Source organism: Eutrigla gurnardus, assembly GCF_963514095.1.
Source record: "Eutrigla gurnardus genome assembly, chromosome: 5".
Lineage (NCBI taxonomy): Eukaryota > Metazoa > Chordata > Actinopteri > Perciformes > Triglidae > Eutrigla > Eutrigla gurnardus.
In genome coordinates this window covers 24,113,752-24,134,582 of record NC_139919.1, presented here as the reverse complement: position 1 = coordinate 24,134,582, position 20,831 = coordinate 24,113,752, and the positions used below count along the sequence as shown (strand labels likewise).

Below are 20,831 nucleotides of genomic sequence, written 5' to 3'. Positions count from 1 at the left end.
AGCCTCATAGAAACCTGCAACACAACCAGCTCCAGTCAAAGGCGAATACAGTGGTTCTCTAAACAAGTCACGGCCTCACCCAGCAGCTGGACCTTTTTATTGGTCTCTCAGCTGTTGGCTCTGCATTGCAGCCATAAACAAATCACATTTGGTCATATTCACAATGCATTTTATACACCTCTGTGCTACAGAGCGTCTGGTTTTTCTGTTTGATTTGGCAAGTCTTTAACTTTTATCACGACAAAGACTTCATGTCTTTATTCTATACGTTTCAGCATGCATGTTATATAACCACCTATTTTCCCACAGTTTGACTACGTGAGCGAGCGATGCGTCACCACTTGAGCTGTGCACAACAACTGCACTGACTTGAATTCAGTGACATCACGGTGAAAGTATTTGTTGGCAGTGTAGGCTACTTGCTAAACAGGGCGGATGTTAGGGACAATGATTCACTGGGGCTGCACATTTTCTCTGCAGCTCTTCTCTTGCAGAGAATGCTATCATACCGGATTATTGGAAAATCATGTAGGAAAGTTTGTGCACTCGTGTGCTGAAGAAGGATTTGGAGACAGAGCCGGAAAATGCCCATGGGTCATCATTCCTCAACTGGTGAGTGCTTTCTTTGTGTTACTGAAAAGGTCTGTTTGCAACAACATGCTGTAAGCAGCATTTAGATAATGATAATGTAGAAAGTATCCATGAACTCTGCAACCACACTTTTTGTGGTTTCATGTTTTTGTTAATTTGTCTTTTCTGATTGCAACTACCTAAAACAAAACCACATTTATTGTGGTAAACGATGACTTCCCCTCACCTTCTCGTGGCTCCACAGTGACCACCATGCTCCGGATGTGTGTGATGTCATGTCTGCTGTCACTTGTCCTCTCCCACTCAACGTACGCCTCGTCCAAGAAAGGTCGCAACACCACCATCCAATCCTCCCAGCTGGTCTGCAGTCTGCCGGGCGCAGCGGGACCTGCTGGGAACCCTGGAGCCCCTGGATCACCGGGGCCCATGGGCCCTATGGGGGCTCCAGGGAAGGACGGCCCAGATGGGGACGATGGAGAGAAGGGAGCAATGGGAGATCGAGGTAGTGATTGATCAACTCTCTTGTTCAACAGCTCAAACATCAAAGTTAAGATAGTCTTATCAACTGGATGCCGACTTCTTGTTTTATGAGACTTGTTACATCACAAGTCTCATTGGATTTCTGTTGTCAAAGTTTTAGAACTGTATGTTTATGGGACGTTTATGAAGTGTTTGACCTCTGGTGACCCCAAATATAATACAATGCACCCGTCTTCGCCCAATGTTAGCTGGGATCGGCTCCAGCCTTCCATGACCGATTATAGATAATGAATATATATATATATATATATAAGGAAGTACAGCCCATGTCACCACCCAAACTGTGTGATAAACTGTGAGGTATAAAGTCAGATTTGGGACTTCTTCGATGCTCTTCACAGCTTTGTTTTGAATATGTGCGATTACTGTGCTTAAGTTGCAACATTCATTTTGTCAGGTGACCCAGGGAGGACAGGGAACGCAGGCAAGCCAGGTGTGAAAGGGCTTCAAGGTGTCATCGGCAAGGCTGGACCCCGGGGACTGAGAGGGCTACGGGGAATACCGGGGGTGGCTGGGAAACGAGGACAAAAAGGAGAGCTGGGTGACGTGGGCCAGCAGGGAGCTCCCGGAGGGTGTAATTGTGGCAGAGCGGCCCGGTCAGCCTTCTCCGTGGCGGTGACAAAGAGCTACCCTAAAGAACTAGTGCCCATCCGCTTCAGCAGGATTCTGCTGAACGACGGGGATCACTACAACGCCAGCACCGGGAAGTTCGTCTGCGTTGTCCCCGGGGTCTATTATTTCACATATGACATCACTATGGCAAATAAGCACCTAGCCATCGGGCTGGTCCACAACGGACAGTACAAGATCAAGACATTCGATGCAAACACAGGGAACCATGACGTGGCATCAGGTTCTACGGTTCTCCACCTGCAGGAGTCAGACCAGGTCTGGCTGCAGATCTTCTACGCTGGGCAGAATGGTCTCTTCTTTGACACTTTCTGGACAGACAGCACCTTTACTGGCTTTCTCATCTATGCTGACCAGGACTTTCTCAGTGAGGCTGATAGAAAAGCCAACGCTCAAGATGACAGTTAATCCTCTGATGTTTTCACAATTTGCTTCATTTCATAACAGAACGTTGTGAAAACGGGGAAAAGAATGCTTCACAATGGTATGCTTTATTGGATTTCAATTGTTTAACAACATCTGACACCAGGGGGCACACAAGGAAAGAAAAGTCAACCACAGCCCAGAGAAAGCCCTCTGTTTTATCTGCAGCATCATCCATGGTGCTGTGATTCTGGCAAAATATTTCTTAGATTACTCCAATAAGAAGGATTTTCAATTATATCTTTCAGGAGCTGCTAGGTGGCACAGTTAAAGTCAAACCTCAAAGTGAGATAATTAGAAAAACAAATGTTTTTGTGGAAGGGGATTTTAAATGATCATTAGATTTATTCTTTGATATTTGGATATCATATCATTTTTAACACATCATTTTTCTTCATTACCTTAATGATATAATTAACATTAGCTTAGCATGTCCACAGGTCTGGGATGTAATGAAGAATTACACGTAATCAGAATGACATATTCAGATTATAAACATAAATAACAATAATCAGACCAAATTACATTTGAAAAAATATGCACTCATATCATAGTTACATTATCAATGATTACTCGATAACATCTTTAAAATAAACAGTTACACCAGCATTTTTTATCATAAGGGTAATTTGTTTTGACCAATTCTAAATGCAGAATGTTCTTCTACTGTAACTCAAAGTAAGTTATTCTGTTAGAGCATCTCACACCTTGTAGAATACACACAGTAAGCTACACAAGTAGTTACTGCCTGTACTTTTTTTGAGTAATTTGATTTGACCAACTGTAAATGATGCAAATGCAAAATCCATTGAAAGTATTTTTTGATCTTTAAAGAGAAAATAATTGTAGGACTCTTTTTTTGTGGCTGAATGTTTAATTTTAAAGAAATCCAAAAGTATTCCTGATTACAAAAATGTTATTTGTATTGCGTGACTGACATTTCAAACTAATCTAAAAAAATACCTTGAAATTAAACTGGCTTACTATGAGAAAAGGATATTTTTTGGTCTACTTTTTCTATTTAAACCGGGATCTTGACATTAATCAATCAACCAATCAATCAAACGTTTTCTATAAAAGCTTGGTTCTAATGAACTAAAATACATACGTAATAAAATATAATAAAATAAATGTATGTCGTCTAATACAATAATTAAAATTAGTCAACAATGAAATAAAGACAATACGATATAATTCAAATAGTGTAATAAAACATTTAAATTAAACGGGTTTGTGAACGTATTGTGGGTGTTTGTAGTACCAACGCTGACCTCGAGACTGAAGGACTACAACTCCCAGGACGGAGGAGGGGCCCTTCACGTCGAGCGCACGAGCCTCGCACCGCAACAGCAGCAGCTGGTGCAGCCGAGGAGGACGTTACTTTGTTACAGCGGAGCTACCGGAGAGAAAACGGCGGAGCGAAACCCTCTCGGAAAAGTGTAAACAGTTCGGGGGTGAAAACGGCGCAAGCGAGCGCCCGTCGTCGGGATTTGGCGGTGGCAGCCGTGACGCGGACTCGACAGCGGACCGAACGTTGTCTTTACGCCGAGAAAAGAAGAGGTCTTTCTCAAAGTTGAAGCCGAAGAGGAGTTCTCCGGTTCAGGATGTCGGACTGAGACAAAGGGGTCTGGGGGGCATTCCCGTCGGAGCGGTGAGTGGCACATGTACTAACCACTGAGATTAAAAACAAAGTTACATCCGAGGAACGGGGTACGACTGCGTCGAGGGGTGTAGATTTATCGCGGCGTGTTTCCCCTTTTCTTTCTTTTTCTCAAACGAGTGTTAACGAGCTCGGTGGGCAGTTAACTTGCGTCGCCTGTCCGCTTGGCCGCCGTCTCGTGGTGCAGCTACGCGTTTTTTTTTGACCGATAGCCGAAGTGCAAGATCGGTTAGTTATTTTCGTTGTTGAACGACGAACAAGCGTGTGGAGAGAAAAAAAAATGACATCAGTGAACGGCTGCTTTGATTCGTTTGACCTACTGGCGTGGTCGAGCTTTTTTTTTTGTTTTTTTTTTTTTCCTCGAGCGTTCAACTGGGCCATTTAAATTCCCGAGCAGAGAAAAAGGCCTGTATGCAGACCTCTGCTGTGGGATTAGCAAGGTGTTAAAACTTTATCAAAACGACTGTATTTCTCATCCAATAGCTGTTGCTTTAATTTTCAGCACAAAACGCACGTGTCTTGTTGATTTAACCCGTGATATAATCAATTTGAATGAGAAAATCTGTAGAATAACTAATTAAACTTGTATCATGTGGGTTTTCTCGGTAAATGTCCAGTTTGAAAACTCAGCATTTTCCAGTTTATTCTCGACACAACTCAAAACATTCTTTTAACTTTGTCTCTATTTTTTTTTTTGGACACGTGTGTCTCAGCAGGTAAAACTTGATTCTTGAAGTCTCCTCTGGATGGGAAAGATGGAGAGGGAGTTTCAGTGGTGGAAAGGACAGCTAGCTGCAGATATCCATCAATCGCTCCGCATCAAGGTGAGTCTACATTACTGGACGCTGCTTTATTTTGTGGACATGTGTGAGCTAAACCCTGTTTTGGTTGTAAGTGTTTAACACAGCCTGACATTTAACATAAAACAATATTAACACCACTGAATCTGTCTAGCTTTTATTTTTGTATAATGGGAAATTAATCTGAGATATCTTAAACGTTTAAGTACCCATATTTTCTGGTTCTATCCCATCACAGCAAATGAAGTGTCTCATGTGTTTTGACTGTTGTTCAGAAAAACAACACATTTGAGAGTCTGTAGCATTTTAAAGAGTAAAGACTGGATGATTGATCAAGAATGTAATCAGTAGATCTGTCAGTATTAGTTGCAGTCAATTAATCAATTAGAAAATGGAGAGAAAAATCGTATTTTTCTCAATTTGACGTTTTAGTGAGAAAAATAACTGGTGGTTTTATCGATCGTTAAAATAATTACCAACGGCCCTACAAACACGACAGCCTGAACCAGCAGGCTTGTGTTGATATTTTCCGAGCAGCATCTTTCGATATTATACGCCGCACAATGTATTGAAAGTTGGGAAGAAAATATAATTACATGGTCCCGTTGTTTACTTAAACGTGCTCTAAATTAGATTACATGGAGGAGTTAAGGCTCATTAATTGAAAATCACTTAATTAACCTCGAAGCGCGATCACGTTTCTTCCCATGTGTCACTTTAATGGAGACATCTGTCACTCGACTGGCATCTTTGGGGTTGAAGTCTGCTGCCAGTTTTCCGCTGAGGCGAATAAATGCAGATCAGGTTTTAGATATCAGGTGCCCGAACGCACCGCAGCCTGTATTCACGTGTGTGACTGCAGTGTATCAGATTGTGCAATGGTTGTTTTGTGAGCCCTGTAAGCAGCGTACGTGATTCATTCATTTACACAGCTTCCTGATGCTGGACAGTCTGACTCAGAGTGAGACATCAATTAGACTGAGAATCTGCATGCAGAGCTGGGAACCCAACAACACACCCACTCTTTTCTCATGTGCTATATAATGAGAGAGATAAAGAGATAGTCTAATGTTATGTTTGAACACCCTATATCAACATTTAGCTGAACGCACTCACCGCAGTATATCCATGCAATGCCCTCATTGTAAATACTGCAAAGTTATGTAGGGTGAATTGAGAAACGAGACTTTTGAGGGGTTTATAGTTGATGGTCTTATTTCGGCATTTATTTTATCATCATTTTTTCAAGCCTCTTGATATAATTTGATTATATAATTCACGATTAGGCTGCAACTAATGATTATTTTCATTATCTATTAATCTGCGGATTAGTGCTTTTTCCAGACACTCTTTTGATTTCTCTGTGGAATAATTTCTTTTCTTTATGACATGACATTTACTTCTCATCAGATCTATCTATCTATCTATCTATCTATCTATCTATCTATCTATCTATCTATCTATCTATCTATCTATCTATCTATCTATCTATCTATCTATCTATCTATCTATCTATCTATCTAATATGCTGGGTGAGGCACTTTATTTAATATTTTATTTTCTTTCAAAATGCTTTAGTGCTCAAAAACTTTAGATGAATGGATGCTTTCAGAGGTGGTTGATCTGAGAGCAAAGTGTCATTTGTGATGAAAATGTGGTTGAAATGAGTGTCGGAGCTGTGTGTAAAAAGACCTTGACACAGTGTTCAAATTTCTTGCATGGCGCCCGCTCCCCCACCGTCTCATCCAGTCTTAATGACGTTTGCTGCAGTGGTAATGCCCTGATGTGGGAGATAGCTGCGGTGTGTAGCATGTGGCAAATTATCAGACATGCAAATCAGGCCGAGGCAGCTGTGGAATTCTTAATTATGGTGCGGGTCCCCCACAAAGGCACCTTCTCCACCCCACACAGACCCCCCACCCCACCCCCCCGGAGCCCCTCCTGACTCCAGCAGTCCCCCACCCTTCACATCCACCCCCCATTCTCCTGCTCCCCTTGTATCCCCAGACAGACAGATGGACCAGAGGCTGGAGCAGTGGGAGGAGAGTTTTGGGAGGATTGGGTAGTAGTTTGTTGTGGCACCAGGGTTGAGTGGCTATATGTGGATTTGGGAGTGGGGGTACTGTTTATTCTTAGACTCTTAAGTGAAGTGTCACCCTGAGCGCTGTTGTTTTGTTTTTTAGTTCAGCTAAAAATAAATAGAAAACATGTTGCATCAACCTGATGGTGCATTTTGCCTTCACAGCGAATGCTTTTATATAAATATTGCCTGCACCAAGCATTTTCTGAGTTCGAGCTTTAAAGACACACTGGGATTGTTGAGCGTCTCAATTTAGGAATGTTACAAAAAACCATTCCTGACGTGATGCGGATGTTTTCTGTATCTCTGCTCTCATGTGAGGACCTCTCACTGCTGGGACTGAGGGGGAGATTAATCCATCCTCAAAAGCCCTTGTTTTTACACAGATTCACATTGAAAACAAAAACAATTTTGTTCACATAAGCAGCTTCAATAAATAGAAAGTATGTGCGGCAAATCTTTTTACATCCATTAATAAATGTTTGTTTCTTCTCTGAGGCATAGTTTGAAACTGGAGCCTTTTGCTCTCTTGTTCTCCGTAGCTGATGGTAAAGATACCCCAGGCTGATTGAATGCTAATGCCCCTGAGTATCTTCCTTCCACTTTGAAACACATGCGGTTAATTGAACATGAATAGGAGATGTGCTAGGGTTGAAACCTAATCCTATCTATTACTCAACCCCTACTGGAGGAACCATGTCCCCACCCCCCCCTTCATCCCCCAAAACCACACACACACCCGACCACCCTCAGCACATTGCTCGGGGACCCCTGCACTGACCCAAATTAGCTCCTCTTCTCTGCAGCGATGGTGAATTAAATGATATTGAAATGAGGCTGAAGCATAATAAAGTCTTTCTGATAGTAAATCAAGTTTTATATTTTGAGTATTTCAGCCACAGCTTCTGTCCTGAAAGTTAAACCCAGACTGCGGTATTTGTTTAACGTCCTCATCCATCCTTTTCTCTTCTCCCCCTCCAGGAGCTGAAGCTACCGGTCTACCGAGCCCACTCTCCGCAAATTGGCATGCGGCGGTACTTTGCAGACTTGTTGGCCATCCTGAGCAATCGCTACCAGCTATGTCCTACAGCGCGTCACCTAGCCGTCTACCTGCTGGACTTGTTCATGGACCACTATGATGTGGCTGTCAAGCAGCTCTATGTCATCGCCCTCTCTTGCCTGCTCCTAGCCAGTAAGTCCACTTTCAGCCTTCCACCTCGTCCCCTAAATCCACCTACATAGTTTTTTGCTTGACAAGCGGAAACATAAAGCGCTGGTCTTTAAATGGAAACTGCATTGCTTTTCTCTGAACCTAAATCTACTGCAGAGGTACTTAACCAAGATTAGGTTGTCGTTTCATCTTTAAAAGCATTGCATTGTACTTTTTCTGTAAATGCACAATCACTGCATTGTTAATCTTGTGTGCCTCGGAGAGGCTGTGACTGTGGTTTATGCACAGACGGTACATGGTGAAACACTTCTTGCAACGAGGCTAATTTGAGTTTTGCTCAAGAGACCATGGCGGTATTTTTTTTTTCCAGGCTGATCCTATGTAGACAGTTTGCTGCAATGTTGGTTTGGAAAAACAAGGTTTCCATTGTGGTGGGATGAGTGTGCCATTGTTTTAGGAGAAACTGCAGAAGGTCTTGTATGTCTTTGACCATGGCTGCAATAACATGCCTGGGGCTGCTGCTGTTACTCTAGTCCCATCCAGTCTGTTTGAGATGAACCAAAAGCACGTCCACCACGGTCAAAATGTCCTCTAATCAAAGGTGTGATTTTTTTTTCCCTCTGTCATTGAAAACACTAGATTTGTTGCAGAGGATACTCTATCCACAATCCTCATACAAATCTGTTTTGTCTTCAGGCTAATTCTCTAATGACACTCTGTTCTGCGATCTCTTTTTAAACCTAAATGATACGTATTGGTTGTTGGCAGTAAAAAAAAAAACTATTTTCTATATATTTTTTCTTTACTGCCAACAATTAATTGATCCTATTAGCAAGCATTTCCAGTGCAGCTAAAGCCCTGGCTTTATTCCTGTGTGCCATGCAGTTCTATTGTTATCCAAAACAACACATGATGAACAATGAAAAACACATGAATGCCTCATACCATTTTATTATTACATGTTTTCCATCATTTTTTCATGAACATGTGTTCTGTAGTTTATTTTTGATCCAGTTAATCTACTTAAATGCATTATTTCCTCCTGTTTGAATGATGTTTGCTAAAAACTACAGTGACTCGCTGTTTTAGGAAATCACTGAGCCTTAAAAAAGTGAACTATGAATTTATGACAATTCTTTTCAGACTTATCTTAGTATCGTATGAACTTAGACAGAATAGGGAAATTTGAAAGTATTTGGGAGGTGGACTAAAGGAACAGTACACACCACACCAGCTTTATCCTTTAAATTGCTGTCTGACTGAAAACAATCAAGTTAAAGCTTTGGATTTAAATTCCTAAAGATCTCTTCTTTCCTAGACTGATGACGGGTTGATGTCATTGTTTGCTTGTAGTTGTTTCTCAAGCCGTCAGTGTTTCTTCAGAAGTGATTATAACTAATAACCACTATACTTTTCTGCTGTGAAATCCAAAATCGTGTGTGTGTGTGTTTTGTGTAAGGCAGGTATGTTAATCATTCTTCCCCTGCTGATTCATGATGCAGGTTGTGTGGTAGTTATTAGTGTCTCTGTGTCTGTCTTGTGATTAACAGACTGTGAGGTTTTCTGTACATTAGTGCAGCCCTTGGCATCATGGGTAATTAGACTAATGATGCCGTCAAAGTGGGAGTCTGGAACAGGGCCCGCTCACTTGGGAGGGCTCTGTGTACGTGTGTGTAGTCGTGCACAGGCCATCTTTGCAATCAGAGTAGTCTCTGTGGTGGGATGAATGAGACTTGAAAGAGGTTTTATTTAAAAGCAATCTCATGAGTATCCAAGAATAGCTTTAGAGAGTTTGCTCATGGGGTGATATAAATATTATCAAGCCAACCTGGACAGAGGTGCTTCTTTTATTTTGTCTGTTTTTAATTCTCTAATAGATTAATCTAGTTTTCTATTTAATCTTTTGATTGCGGCTCTCAGTTAGTCAGACTCTCTCCTCTGCTCTACTGCCTCTGACTCCTCCGGGACTCTGGGGAATCGCAGCCATGATTGATGATGGCTTGAAAGGGGCGTTTGATTCAAAGTTGTCTTGGGTTTTTATGCGTCCTGAGGTGCTTTGGAATCTGGCCTAGTTATTGAACGGCCTCCCCAGGTCCCACCGCCTGCCTTTGACAGGCACATACATTGTCTTTCTTTAAACATTTCTGGCTTCCACACTTGGTTAATTAATCACTACGTCTTTTGTGCCTCCCTGTATTCAGTGCTTAATCCTGTTACTCTATTGTGTGTGTGTGCGTTTGTTCATGGATGAGCTCTTCTTTATTTGCAGGAGTGAGATTATGGTCAGTATTTTAGTGTTATTGACTGATGGAAGCTTGTTTAAAGAGCTCACCTCATTCCAGAGAAGCCAGTTACTCTAATAAACCAAATTCCTAGGGAATCCTGATGAAGACTATTTAAATACACTGCATATTTACATTTAGAAATCAGCACACATCCTCAAACTTTCAAAGTTTCTATTGTTAAATTCCTTGCAATAGTTACAGTTCAAACTCTATTTAATTTATATTCTTCAGTGAACTTGATTCAATGAAAGGTCGCTCAAAAAAAGGCATAAGAAGCTCTGTCATATTGACTACACAGGGCACTTAAGATAGCGCTCGGAGCCCCGAGGGTGGGGAGGGACTGTGTGCCGAGGGGCACCTGCCATATGCTCTCCGAGTCAGGCCTCAAACAAAAGCCCGTCAATGCAAGCAGGAGAGCCAGCCAGGCAGCCAGACCCTTCCCAGAGAGGGGGAGGGGAGCAGGGGTTGCAGGATGGATGTTGTTGTGTATGCAGACTTGTTTGTGTGCATGTGTGTGTGTGTGTGTGTGTGTGTGGTAGAGATTTGCTGTAAGCTAACATTGCTAAATGAGGAGATGGTTGCTGTGGTAACCTTGTGATGAACCTATGATTTTTTTTTTGCGATTATCTAATTAAGATTCACATTGACGTTAAATCCATTAGAGAAATTCCCATTGAAAAGGCACTGCTTAACTGCCACATAAGCACTTAACTGGCTCTGATGGTGTCCTTTTACCTTTTTAGCTGCTGGCTCTGTTTCCCCTTCGTTCTCTCACCTTGTGAGGGACAGGCAAGGCCAACTAGTCCTGGGACAGGGCGGCCAGTAAAAGCCGCCCTACATCCCTGGGGGGTTGGGAAACGAATGGAGCACTACTTCAAAGGCAGGTCGACTACTGATGTTAAACAGGGTAGAAAGGGAGGGAGAGGTGGTGGCCTGCAACACGGGACATGTTAGGACTGAACCACACAGCAGGGTGGCCTGAAATGTAGATTAATAGGGGAACCCACTTCCCCCCTTTATCCCTCCGTCAGAGGTTTGACAATAATTCTGATTGAACTGGGCTCTTAATTAAATAAATTATGTTAAGATTTACAGATGGGTTTTTAAAAAGGTAATATTTGTTACCATCAGATGCTGCCAAAGTACTGTGTGTGATTGTAGTAAATATAATGCAAATATTATAATTAAGTAAAACTATTTGCATAGGGCATTGCCCTGTTTGCCCACACACTGTGTCAGCACTCATCATACTTCGGGCATTCCCCCACAACCCAACACACACACACACATAAATACACTGTGCTGCGTTTCTAAGATTCTCCTTGGTCACCCAGGCATTAGCATTAGGGGTCGAGGGTCGGCCCGGGCCGTCATTGTGTGAGCTGCCGGGGCCAGGGGTGGCAACATGGTGATTCTGTGTGATGGAGCTGTGACCAATTTCACACTCTCAATGAAAGATGAACCGGCAAATAAAAGGAGTTTAAACGGCAGAGGACATTCCTCCATGGCTGTCGAGTCGAGGAGAAAAAGAAGTAGAGAATAGGAAGAAAGTGAAGACTGCCTTGAGCGTTTATTCGCCTCAAAGACCATTGTCTGGGATTTAGGGGGATCTGTTGGCAGAAATAATTTCCATGTCTGTTTTTATTAATGCATAACCTGAAGCTAAGAATAGTTGTTTTTGTTAACTTGAATGAGCAATTCATATCTACATAGAATCTGAGTCTACAGTAGCCCAGGATGGACAAACCAAACACTGTCTCTAGAGAGGGCCTTTCACATTTTTTTCCTTTTTTTTTGTTCCATGAAGGCCAATCGAAGATATGCCATTTTTTTCCATTCATTTCTATTTTATTTCTTCGCCACTGGTCCTGTGTTGAGGGGGAGAACTAATCAAAACTGTGTGAAAGCATAACATTGATTGTGGTTACCGTGACGTTTCTTTTAGAAGAAATTAACCATTTTAAAGAAAGCCTTTTTCTCTGTGTGAGAATAAAGCTCAGGTTTCCTAACGGCCCCTATCACTCGAAACCTCTCTCTGACCTGACCTCCAGCTCTTCCTCTAACAGCACACCTGGGAGGAGGCTCTGCATCCTGACCTTACCTCTCCCTAACCCCTGACTTCTCCCTGTTTCTTGACCTTTTCTCATCATCACCTGCGGGTGCCACGTGAAAGATAAGATGCACTGTAGTTGCAGTGTATGGAGAGGTAGCTGCAGTCGGTGAAAAGGAAGGCTGTTTTTTACGTTTCGCGTCTTCAGTTTCCCTTTCCTGCATGCTGACTTAAGATAGGATCACTTAGCTGCCTGCATTCCGGGTAGGCTGAACTCACAGGAGAGGAATGCACCGCGTCTCACTGCGGTGAAACAGTACAGGGGGCTGCATTAGTGGTGTTCCCACTATATGGGCACTAGAGATAATTAGCGGGTTATTTGGTTGTCAGAAAATTAACAACTAGCAATATCTTTAATTCACTATTTCAGTTTTTCATACGTGATTGGAGTTTTTTTTTTTAATTGTAAATTGAATGTGTCAAAACAAGCAATTGAAGATGTCAGCATGGGCTCTTTAAATCAAACCGTTAATTGCTGAAATAAGAAAATAATTGACACTATGTAATAGCCCCAATTAGCATTTTATCTCAGATTGGGTTCCGCTGCAGATTAAGTGGAACAAGAGCGGAACAAAACAACTTTTTTTTTTGCCCTTTGTTTTTTGCTGGAGCCCTCTGTGGCTGGCCCTGTGGTGCCAACTCAGTGAAATGAATGGGAACACTGTTTTGTCATACACGCTGTGATACACAGTTCTTCTTTTTTTCCTCGTTTTTCTACAGTAAGTCAAACCGGTTCGTGGCTCTAACCGTAATCATACATACTGATGTAGGCGCCTCTGAAGTCGTCTCATGTTGCCAGTCACCAACAATAGTAAACAAGAGGAGTAATCAGAAAGCACAATGAGAGTGACTTGTGCTGTATCTCTCTTTTTAAGATCAAAGAGACTGGGGTTGTGTGGAGATTGGGGGCATTGATGGCTTTTTATGGCAGCGTCTGTGTGGACATAGTAGACCGAGCCCTGATCCTGAGGATATGAGGGTGAGAGAATGGGGCAAGTGTGGACTGGGTTGTGGAACGAGCCCTGGTGGGTGTAATCAGCCCTGTTTCACAGTGCTTCCTGTTCTGGTGGAGAGATCCCATTATTGCCTCTCTACTAATTACCCCTCTGGCCGGCTGGGCTGCAGATTCCCTGCACCCCTCCCCTCACGCTCTCTCAACCATTCCCCCTCTCTTCCTCTCTCCTGCCCTGCTTAATGGTGGGTCGCAACATCAGTGGTAAAACTCACACTCGGTAGGAAGACACCCCACTTACCGAGACGTGGGCATAAAGAGGTAAATGAGGTCTATGAAAGGCACTGCAGACAATTGTTGCTTGGAGTATCCACTCTTTCCACGTTTAATTACAGCTTGAAAAGGTCAATAAAGCCCCCATTTTTAATGTTTGGTTGCCGTGGTTTCAGCTTAGAGGCCAAGATTTACCCCAAACAGAAGGGTTGTTATAATTCCCATCCGGATGCATATTTTGACGAAGCTGATACATAATTTGATAATCCAAACAAGTGGATATACTGCCATGTAATTTGCAATGGAAAGTAAGTTAAATTAGTCGTGCCAATATGTTTATCAATATCAGCTTGTTGCAGATCAATCGGTATCGTGTGTATGTTGGGATAAATGACACATGTTTCAGGTAATTTTGAACCCGTCATAACATAGTTTGTCCACCAGACAGCAGTGATACGTTTGTTTTTCAACTGTAAAATGTTCCACTCAACATACGAATAAATTAAAGAATAGAACGTCATCAAACACTTTACATCACGTTGCCCTAATTAGCATTTATCATCGGTGTGTAAACATTTAATATATGGTAAGCTAAATTGTTAATTTATTACCTGTTGTACACTAGCCTCCACGTATGGGTGCTCAGGAGTTGTAGTTGTTATAAATAGAAATACCGAGCTGTAATTTTCTGTTTAATCCAAGTTAACAGTAAGTCCCCACGTCGTCCCACTGAAACCTTTGTGTAGCGAGAGCACATGCTTTAGAGGGAAGCCTGTATCAGAGTAACCTGACACCTCCTCACCCTCATTCTTTAAGTTTGAGCAGAGGAGGCCTGTTGGACCCTCAGATAAAAGACAGAGTCACCCCTCTCTATTGGCCATGCAGACCCCGGAGGCCTCAGGCCTGTTGCCATGGAAAGGAGGATGTCTTGGGATGGGGAGGGGGCTCGCTGTAATGGCACTGCTGTAATGTCTTTGAGGATATGCAGTGAGTGAGGGACAGAAATATCTGGGATCTAGCTTACTGGAGGTTTTTTTTTTTTTTTCATAGAAAGTTAGGCTTGTATAATCCACAGTAAGCGCCCCACACTCTGCAAGCTTACAGTGAGGTTTTCCTGTTGGTGTAATAGCTTAGCTTTATAGCCAGATGTTCAGTAATAGTCAGCTTAATTGCTAATGCTTAGCAGGCACTTGTTAGGTTCTGGAAGTTGCAGTAAGGCTCTTTAGAGCTGACCATAAACCATGTGGCTACAGATGATAATGTATATATGTTTCCTCTGAATCAGACACAGTTTTCTGTTGAAATGTGTCTAGACCTTTTTCTTCTTCTAAACTAGTTCATGTATTTTAGGGGATTTTTTGATTCACATAAAATGACCCATGAACGAGATTTAACTCTGCAGGTTGTAGTATCTTACCACGGTACATTTATTTCCAGGTAAATTTGAGGAGAAGGAGGACCGGGTTCCCAAACTGGAGCAGCTGAACTCTCTGGGCTTTATGTGCAGCCTGAACCTGGTTCTCAACAAGAAGGATCTGATCAAAATGGAGCTTCTGCTGCTCGAGACCTTTGGCTGGAATCTGTGCATGCCCACGCCCGCCCACTTTATTGACTACTACCTCCATGCCTCGGTGCAGGAGGGAGACCTATACAACGGCTGGCCCCTCTCCTCCCTCTCCAAGACCAAGGCGTTCATGGACAAATACACTCACTACTTTCTGGAAGTCTCACTGCAAGGTGGGTTGAAAGGAGGACGGTGAACTGGACTTTGTTAGTTCCAGAGCTGTTAGCCATGTATTTATTGGCTTTTGGTGTAATTTTGATAAAATATTTGATCAAACTCTTGTCATTGTGTTCCTAGACCACGCCTTCCTGAGTTTCCGACCATCCCAAGTTGCGGCAGCATGTGTGGCAGCATCTCGTATTTGCCTTCAGATCTCCCCAAGCTGGACGACTGCGCTGCATCTACTAACAGGCTACACCTGGGACCATCTAACCCAGTGCATTGAGCTCATGCTGCTGTAAGACACGCACGCACGCACGCACGCACGCACGCACACACACACACACACACACACACACACACACACACACACACACACACACACAGAGGGAAAAAAAGGTCTAACAGAGAGAGAAATGGTCACACAAGCCTCTCAAACCTAATGGTAGATGACATTGAAGGTCCTGTCTCTATTTATTTTTGGTTGCCATGGTTTTGGATTATAAGACGCCTGTTGCTTAAACCAGATGAGGCGGATCATTATCTGACAAAGCCTGTCCATTTGATAATTCTAGCTGATAGCCTTAGTGCGGTTTAGTTTAACGTCAACAGCTGTTTATTTGTGTGCAATTTTCACCCAAATTGTGGGTGGAATAAAATGGGTCAGTACAGATCAATCCCTGCCCCGTTAATGGATTTATCTGAGCAGCCATTTCTTCTCAGGTATACACACACGTGTGCATGTCCCCTCCTTGTAAGGATGGCTTTAGTTCTCATTCAATTTCCTACATATTTATTGTTTAATTTCTCATCTTTTTGATTTGTAACATTTCTTTCCTCAGTGCTCATGACAATGACGTTAAGGAGGCCAACAAGACCAAATCCACTCCTCACCGACCCTCCTCTCTGCAGTCTCAGCCCCAGACCTCTCACCTCTCTCCAATGTCAGTCATCCAGAGACCAGCCTCCTCCTCCTCCTCTTCCTCCACCTCCTCCACACCACAGCTGCTCTTTCAGCCAGACGGCTTCCCACACCTTTCACAGCATTCCCCGTCCCTGTCCCAGCTGCAGGCCCTCGCTGACTCCCAGGCTTTGGGGTCTGTGGTGAACATGTCTCAGGACTTCCTTCAGAGCCACAGGATGGGTCTCCTAACGGGGGCTGCTTCCATGACTCCCGGCGGTGGGTTCCCCTCCTACCCAAGCTTGACCTCCAGTCTCCAGCCGGGGGCTCGTGCGCTGCCGCTCCAGGGCCCCATTTCTGTGCAGATGGCCCTCACTGGAGAGCCACGTCACTGTCTGAGTATGGCCTACAGCGGCAGCTACCTGGGGGCTCATCACACGTTCACAGCGGGCTGCTTTGACAGGTGACGCCAGGAGACGGAGAGGGAGCTCAAACCCCTGCGGGAGTGCACTGCTATGCTTCAGACTCAATTCCCCACCCCGAAATATCCTTTTACAGACCTCCTCTCTCTCTCCGTCAGCTCCGCAACACCGTCGGCTTGTCCGACGCTCCCGTCCCTCACACAGAGACGCCTCAAACGCAAGCAGAGATCCAAAGGCAAGACAGACCCGGTGGAAGTCATTACCATGACATGACGAATGCTCCACCTCCTTGAAATACTGAGGCATTGCAAAAATGGTATTGCCATATTCTTAAACTGGTTTTATAAATCTGTGTTATGAGACTGTCATCACTGTGAATGAGATGAAAGCAGCAGTGTGATCCAACACCCACCTCATTCAGTGCCTGTTCTCAGTCGTGTGATTGCTGAGCCAATTTTAGAAGTGCACAGAAAGCAAAGTATCTGTGACAAAGATGTCTTGCTGCTTGACAGGATTTTTTTTTATTTTTTTTATTTCGAATCCCAAAAATTAGAGAGAAAAAATGGCTGTTTTTTTTTTTGAGCCACCATTTGAGAGAGAAGAAGAAATAGAGGCATGTCAATGACTTTTTTTGTGTGTCGGCGAACATTGATCTCACTCCTGTAGTCTCGGTTGGAGCTGAAGGGCCCCTCTGGGAATTCCTCACAACATAAGCCCTCAGATGGGACGGAGAATTCATTGCTTTGAGCACAGCAGGTGAAGTCCACAGCTGGAACACGCCTGCGGTGTTTCGTTTTCTCCTCTCTCTGTCCTCGTCATCTCTTCTCTCCCATCTCCAAAGTCCAGCCTTGTGGCAGAGCCGTCACACACCCGGGTGAAAACGTGTCTCTCCGGCAGCTGCAGGCTTTGTCGTACTAAAGTTTTAATTTCAGTGTCTCCAGCGCCACTCAAAGAATTTAACACAAACTGATGTGACTGGACCAGCATGGTGAAGGAGACGTGGACGTTGTTAGTGTACATATGAATTGCTGCTGCCTTCTTATGAACTGTTGGTTTTGTGTCTTGTGTTAATGACTCCAATGTTTACATGAACCACTATGTATCAGGGACTTGAACAAAATTACTTGAATATGATGCCATTGAAACATGCCATAGCTTTTATTTATGATGACTCATTTTTTTATTTCTATTTCATTCTCTTTTATATTGTGTAGCTTTTTTATACCAACTTAGAATCACACCATTGATTTATTATAGTTTTTTTTTCTTTTATTTCACCTGTTCATAGAAACTTTATTCCGGCTCAGGTTTCAAGGCTGAAACTAGCAGCCTTCCCATTATTCTGTGCTATTATGCTTTAAAGTGAATGCTATTGCAGCATCTGTGGGGGCTGGATCAGTCCCCTTCTTCATCACTGGACTACACTCTGCTGACAAGTCAGTAACTGAATGCATGAAACCCTCTGTTTTCATAGTGGTGGAACAACCTCTCGGTCACTGGTTTCACACATCTGTGGGCAGTCGACAGTAATTACTTCCCAGATTTCTAAAGCTGCAATCCCCAATCTTCCACTTCCTGTCGACGTATAAACACATCCAGATTCTCACTGTCGGTCACAAGGGTAGCACACTGGTTACCATGGTGATACCTTAAATAACCATTGGTTTTTGTCGGCTGAGTTAAGGATGAAACAAACTGATGTTTTCGTTACTGATTATTATTATTAAGAATAGGTTAAAATGCCAGCTTTAATTTCCCACAGAACACTGTGATATATTTAAATGGCTTGTTTTATTTGACCAGCGGTCTGAATTCCCCCCCAAAATATTCTGTAAACTATCATTGAGATGAAGAAAAGCAGGAAGAAGCTGGAACCAGAGAAATTTTGAGCATTTTTGGCTAAAATGATTGCTTTTGTGTCGATCGACTAATCATTTGATCCACTAATCCTTGCAGCTCTACTGTGGACCCCAACTTCTGGGATGATGTTGACTGAATTCAAACTGTTCTGTTGTGGACATTGGACATCTTGCCGTGTCATGCCTCGTCCTCAGCAGTTGACATGCTTGAGCTGTGAACCTTAAATTCATAGTAAGACATTTGTCGGATAACACTACATGAAGCCTTCTGAAAATACAACACTATTCTCACAAACCTTTTACAGCTACACATCCGTTTGTTTTCCAATCACTGAAAATGCCATTTTAACTTTAACTAAAATACTATGCCTTTTGATTTACCTTTTTATGTACAGTTTTGTTATATTTTAAAATTCCATTTAAGCGTATTTTTAGTTAAAGCTTGTTGTGATTCTCCTGATGAATGCCGTTGGTGTGAACTAGATTATTGTTTTAGAGTTCAACTTGCTCTTTTCCTCATAATTCATGAGCAACTTCTCACTGAGGTGTCAAAGGTGCAATATGTTGTTTTTCTGTTTAAACTGAACACAGCCATCACTGTCGCGTGTACACCACTGGTTCATCCTTTTGTAACTTATTTTTGATAACTGTGTGATTTGACTTGCTGTAGCTTGATCTCCTCTAGAGGGCAGTGGGCTCTGAACACAATGAATATGTTGCATATTGCAGCCACCTCCCTTGAGTGATAGATATTACTGAATGCTTTTGTCTTAGCTAGAGAAGATGCATTTTTCCCTCCCGTGAAAGGTGCTGACGTCACTCCACACCAAGCAACACTTGTCCAATGTGATAGTAATGAAACCCACAAACTTCCAAGTTATATTTTTCTATTATTTTGTACCAATTTGTAGTCTTGGTTTATGTGACACCGAATGATAGAAGGAATTATTTTATCATAACGTGCCACGGAAAAAAATAAACACACAAGTGAACTGAGTTTCCGAGGGGTGTGTTTCTTCTCAGGAAGTGTCACTTAAGTGCCTGCAGCTTTTAGGGAAATGCCGGTTTCCACTGCATCGCTCTAATCTGTTCAAAGAGAAGACAATGCAGCAGCTCCAGTGATGAGCCCTGCAGGCTTTACACACAATCCTCCAGCTGTGGCCACATGCTTTCAATGCAACACAGCATTCATTTTAACAGTGAAGCACTAAAGGTGGTGGTGAACTGTAACTTAGTACATAAACTAGCTCATTTTTACTGTAACTTAAGTATATAATTTGCTTCTATTTATTTTATTTGTTGCATTTCAGGAAGAATAACATACTTTTGACTCTACATTTGCCTGGTAGATGTAGATAATTACTACTTTTCTGGTTATTTTTGACAAAACATGTGAGAAGCTTATGAAATGTGATACATTTCTCCAGATTAAATTTCCAGTAAATAAGGTTGTTAAACTTATCTCCACCTGACCAGCTACGACAATACTATGAACATATTAATGCATAAACCAATAATCACAGGCCAGTATGCTGTGTAAGTATTACTCTTACTTTTCATATATATTCTTACGTATATTTTCTTTTAACTCTTACGTTTCGACAGCAGCTCATTTGTACTGGAGTATTGTTATAGTGCTGTATTGCAACTTTTACTGAACTCAAAGATGTGCATTCTACCCACCAGCGACTAAAGCACACTTTGTATTGAGGTCAAATCAAAAGCAAATGATTTAATCTCTCATTCCTACAGTGGTGGGACCCGCGGGTGGGATAGTATATCCATGAACAGTGCTGCTTTTCCAACGCCAGACAAAGTTATTATTCAGTATTTGAGAAACAAGTTCACTGTCTTCTCTGCTTCTTAACGCCACCTCCACAGCTCAGTCAGAGCGTTCTGACGCTCTCACACACGAGACATTATACTCCAATAAAATGCTAATTGACCGCCTTTCTCGTGTTGGACACAGCACAGTGGACTGTGGACATTTTTAAGCCTCGGCTCTGTTCTCTCAAAGTTTTTTTCCTGAGTTCCAAAGCCAGAATGTGACCATGTGCAAAACATAAATAATATCTCACAGAGATTTACTTAAGGTTTAATTAAAAAAAAAAAAAGATACAAAAAATATTCAGTACAATGTTCCTCCTCATAAGCCTGACCTGGATGTAATCAACATGGAATACAGATTAAATAGCAATACATAATTGGTATTTTAACATTTGTTTAAAAAAAGTTTGTATTGATGTTGACGGGAATGTTTGAAGGTGGAGGTTAGGTGGGCCGTCTGTAAGGGGAGGTGAAGGTGGAGGTGTTGGAGATGGCTGTCAGTTTGATAATGGATCATTCTCACAGTCTCCTGTAAGCGTTTGAAGGGCTAAAGACGCTGCTGGCTTCCTTTCTTTTGTCCTCCA

General features: G+C 42.6%; 2 protein-coding genes across 3 annotated transcripts; both read left to right on the top strand.

Moving 5' to 3' along the window:
• The first annotated feature begins 430 nt into the window (after nt 1-430).
• On the top strand, nt 431-3,181 carry c1qtnf2 (C1q and TNF related 2). Its single transcript, XM_084009408.1, has 3 exons — nt 431-612; nt 836-1,093; nt 1,529-3,181. Exons 1-3 carry the CDS (start codon nt 585-587, stop codon nt 2,167-2,169), a joined length of 927 nt encoding a protein of 308 aa, XP_083865534.1. The 5' UTR covers nt 431-584; the 3' UTR covers nt 2,170-3,181.
• Nucleotides 3,182-3,569: 388 nt separating this feature from the next.
• Nucleotides 3,570-19,416, top strand: ccnjl (cyclin J-like). Of its 2 annotated transcripts, none has more exons than XM_084009504.1 (6): nt 3,570-3,835; nt 4,561-4,668; nt 7,706-7,916; nt 14,953-15,252; nt 15,377-15,536; nt 16,081-19,416. In XM_084009504.1, exons 2-6 carry the CDS (start codon nt 4,591-4,593, stop codon nt 16,604-16,606), a joined length of 1,275 nt encoding a protein of 424 aa, XP_083865630.1. In that variant the 5' UTR covers nt 3,570-3,835; nt 4,561-4,590; the 3' UTR covers nt 16,607-19,416. The 2 variants fall into 2 exon arrangements, with proteins under 2 accessions (XP_083865630.1, XP_083865629.1); XM_084009503.1 differs by having other exon boundaries at nt 4,558-4,668.
• The last annotated feature ends 1,415 nt before the right edge of the window (nt 19,417-20,831 follow it).

What these genes read in the sequence shown, in the direction of transcription:
- c1qtnf2 (XM_084009408.1), top strand. Translation starts at nt 585, where the DNA reads ATGCCCATGGGTCATCATTCCTCAACTG. An exon ending in GGGTCATCATTCCTCAACTG is followed by an intron (nt 613 to 835) that starts GTGAGTGCTTTC and finishes GTGGCTCCACAG; the next exon opens with TGACCACCATGCTCCGGATG. An exon ending in GGGAGCAATGGGAGATCGAG is followed by an intron (nt 1,094 to 1,528) that starts GTAGTGATTGAT and finishes TCATTTTGTCAG; the next exon opens with GTGACCCAGGGAGGACAGGG.
- ccnjl (XM_084009504.1), top strand. Translation starts at nt 4,591, where the DNA reads ATGGGAAAGATGGAGAGGGAGTTTCAGTGGTGGAAAGGACAGCTAGCT. An exon ending in CTCTTGCCTGCTCCTAGCCA is followed by an intron (nt 7,917 to 14,952) that starts GTAAGTCCACTT and finishes ATTTATTTCCAG; the next exon opens with GTAAATTTGAGGAGAAGGAG. An exon ending in TCTGGAAGTCTCACTGCAAG is followed by an intron (nt 15,253 to 15,376) that starts GTGGGTTGAAAG and finishes TTGTGTTCCTAG; the next exon opens with ACCACGCCTTCCTGAGTTTC.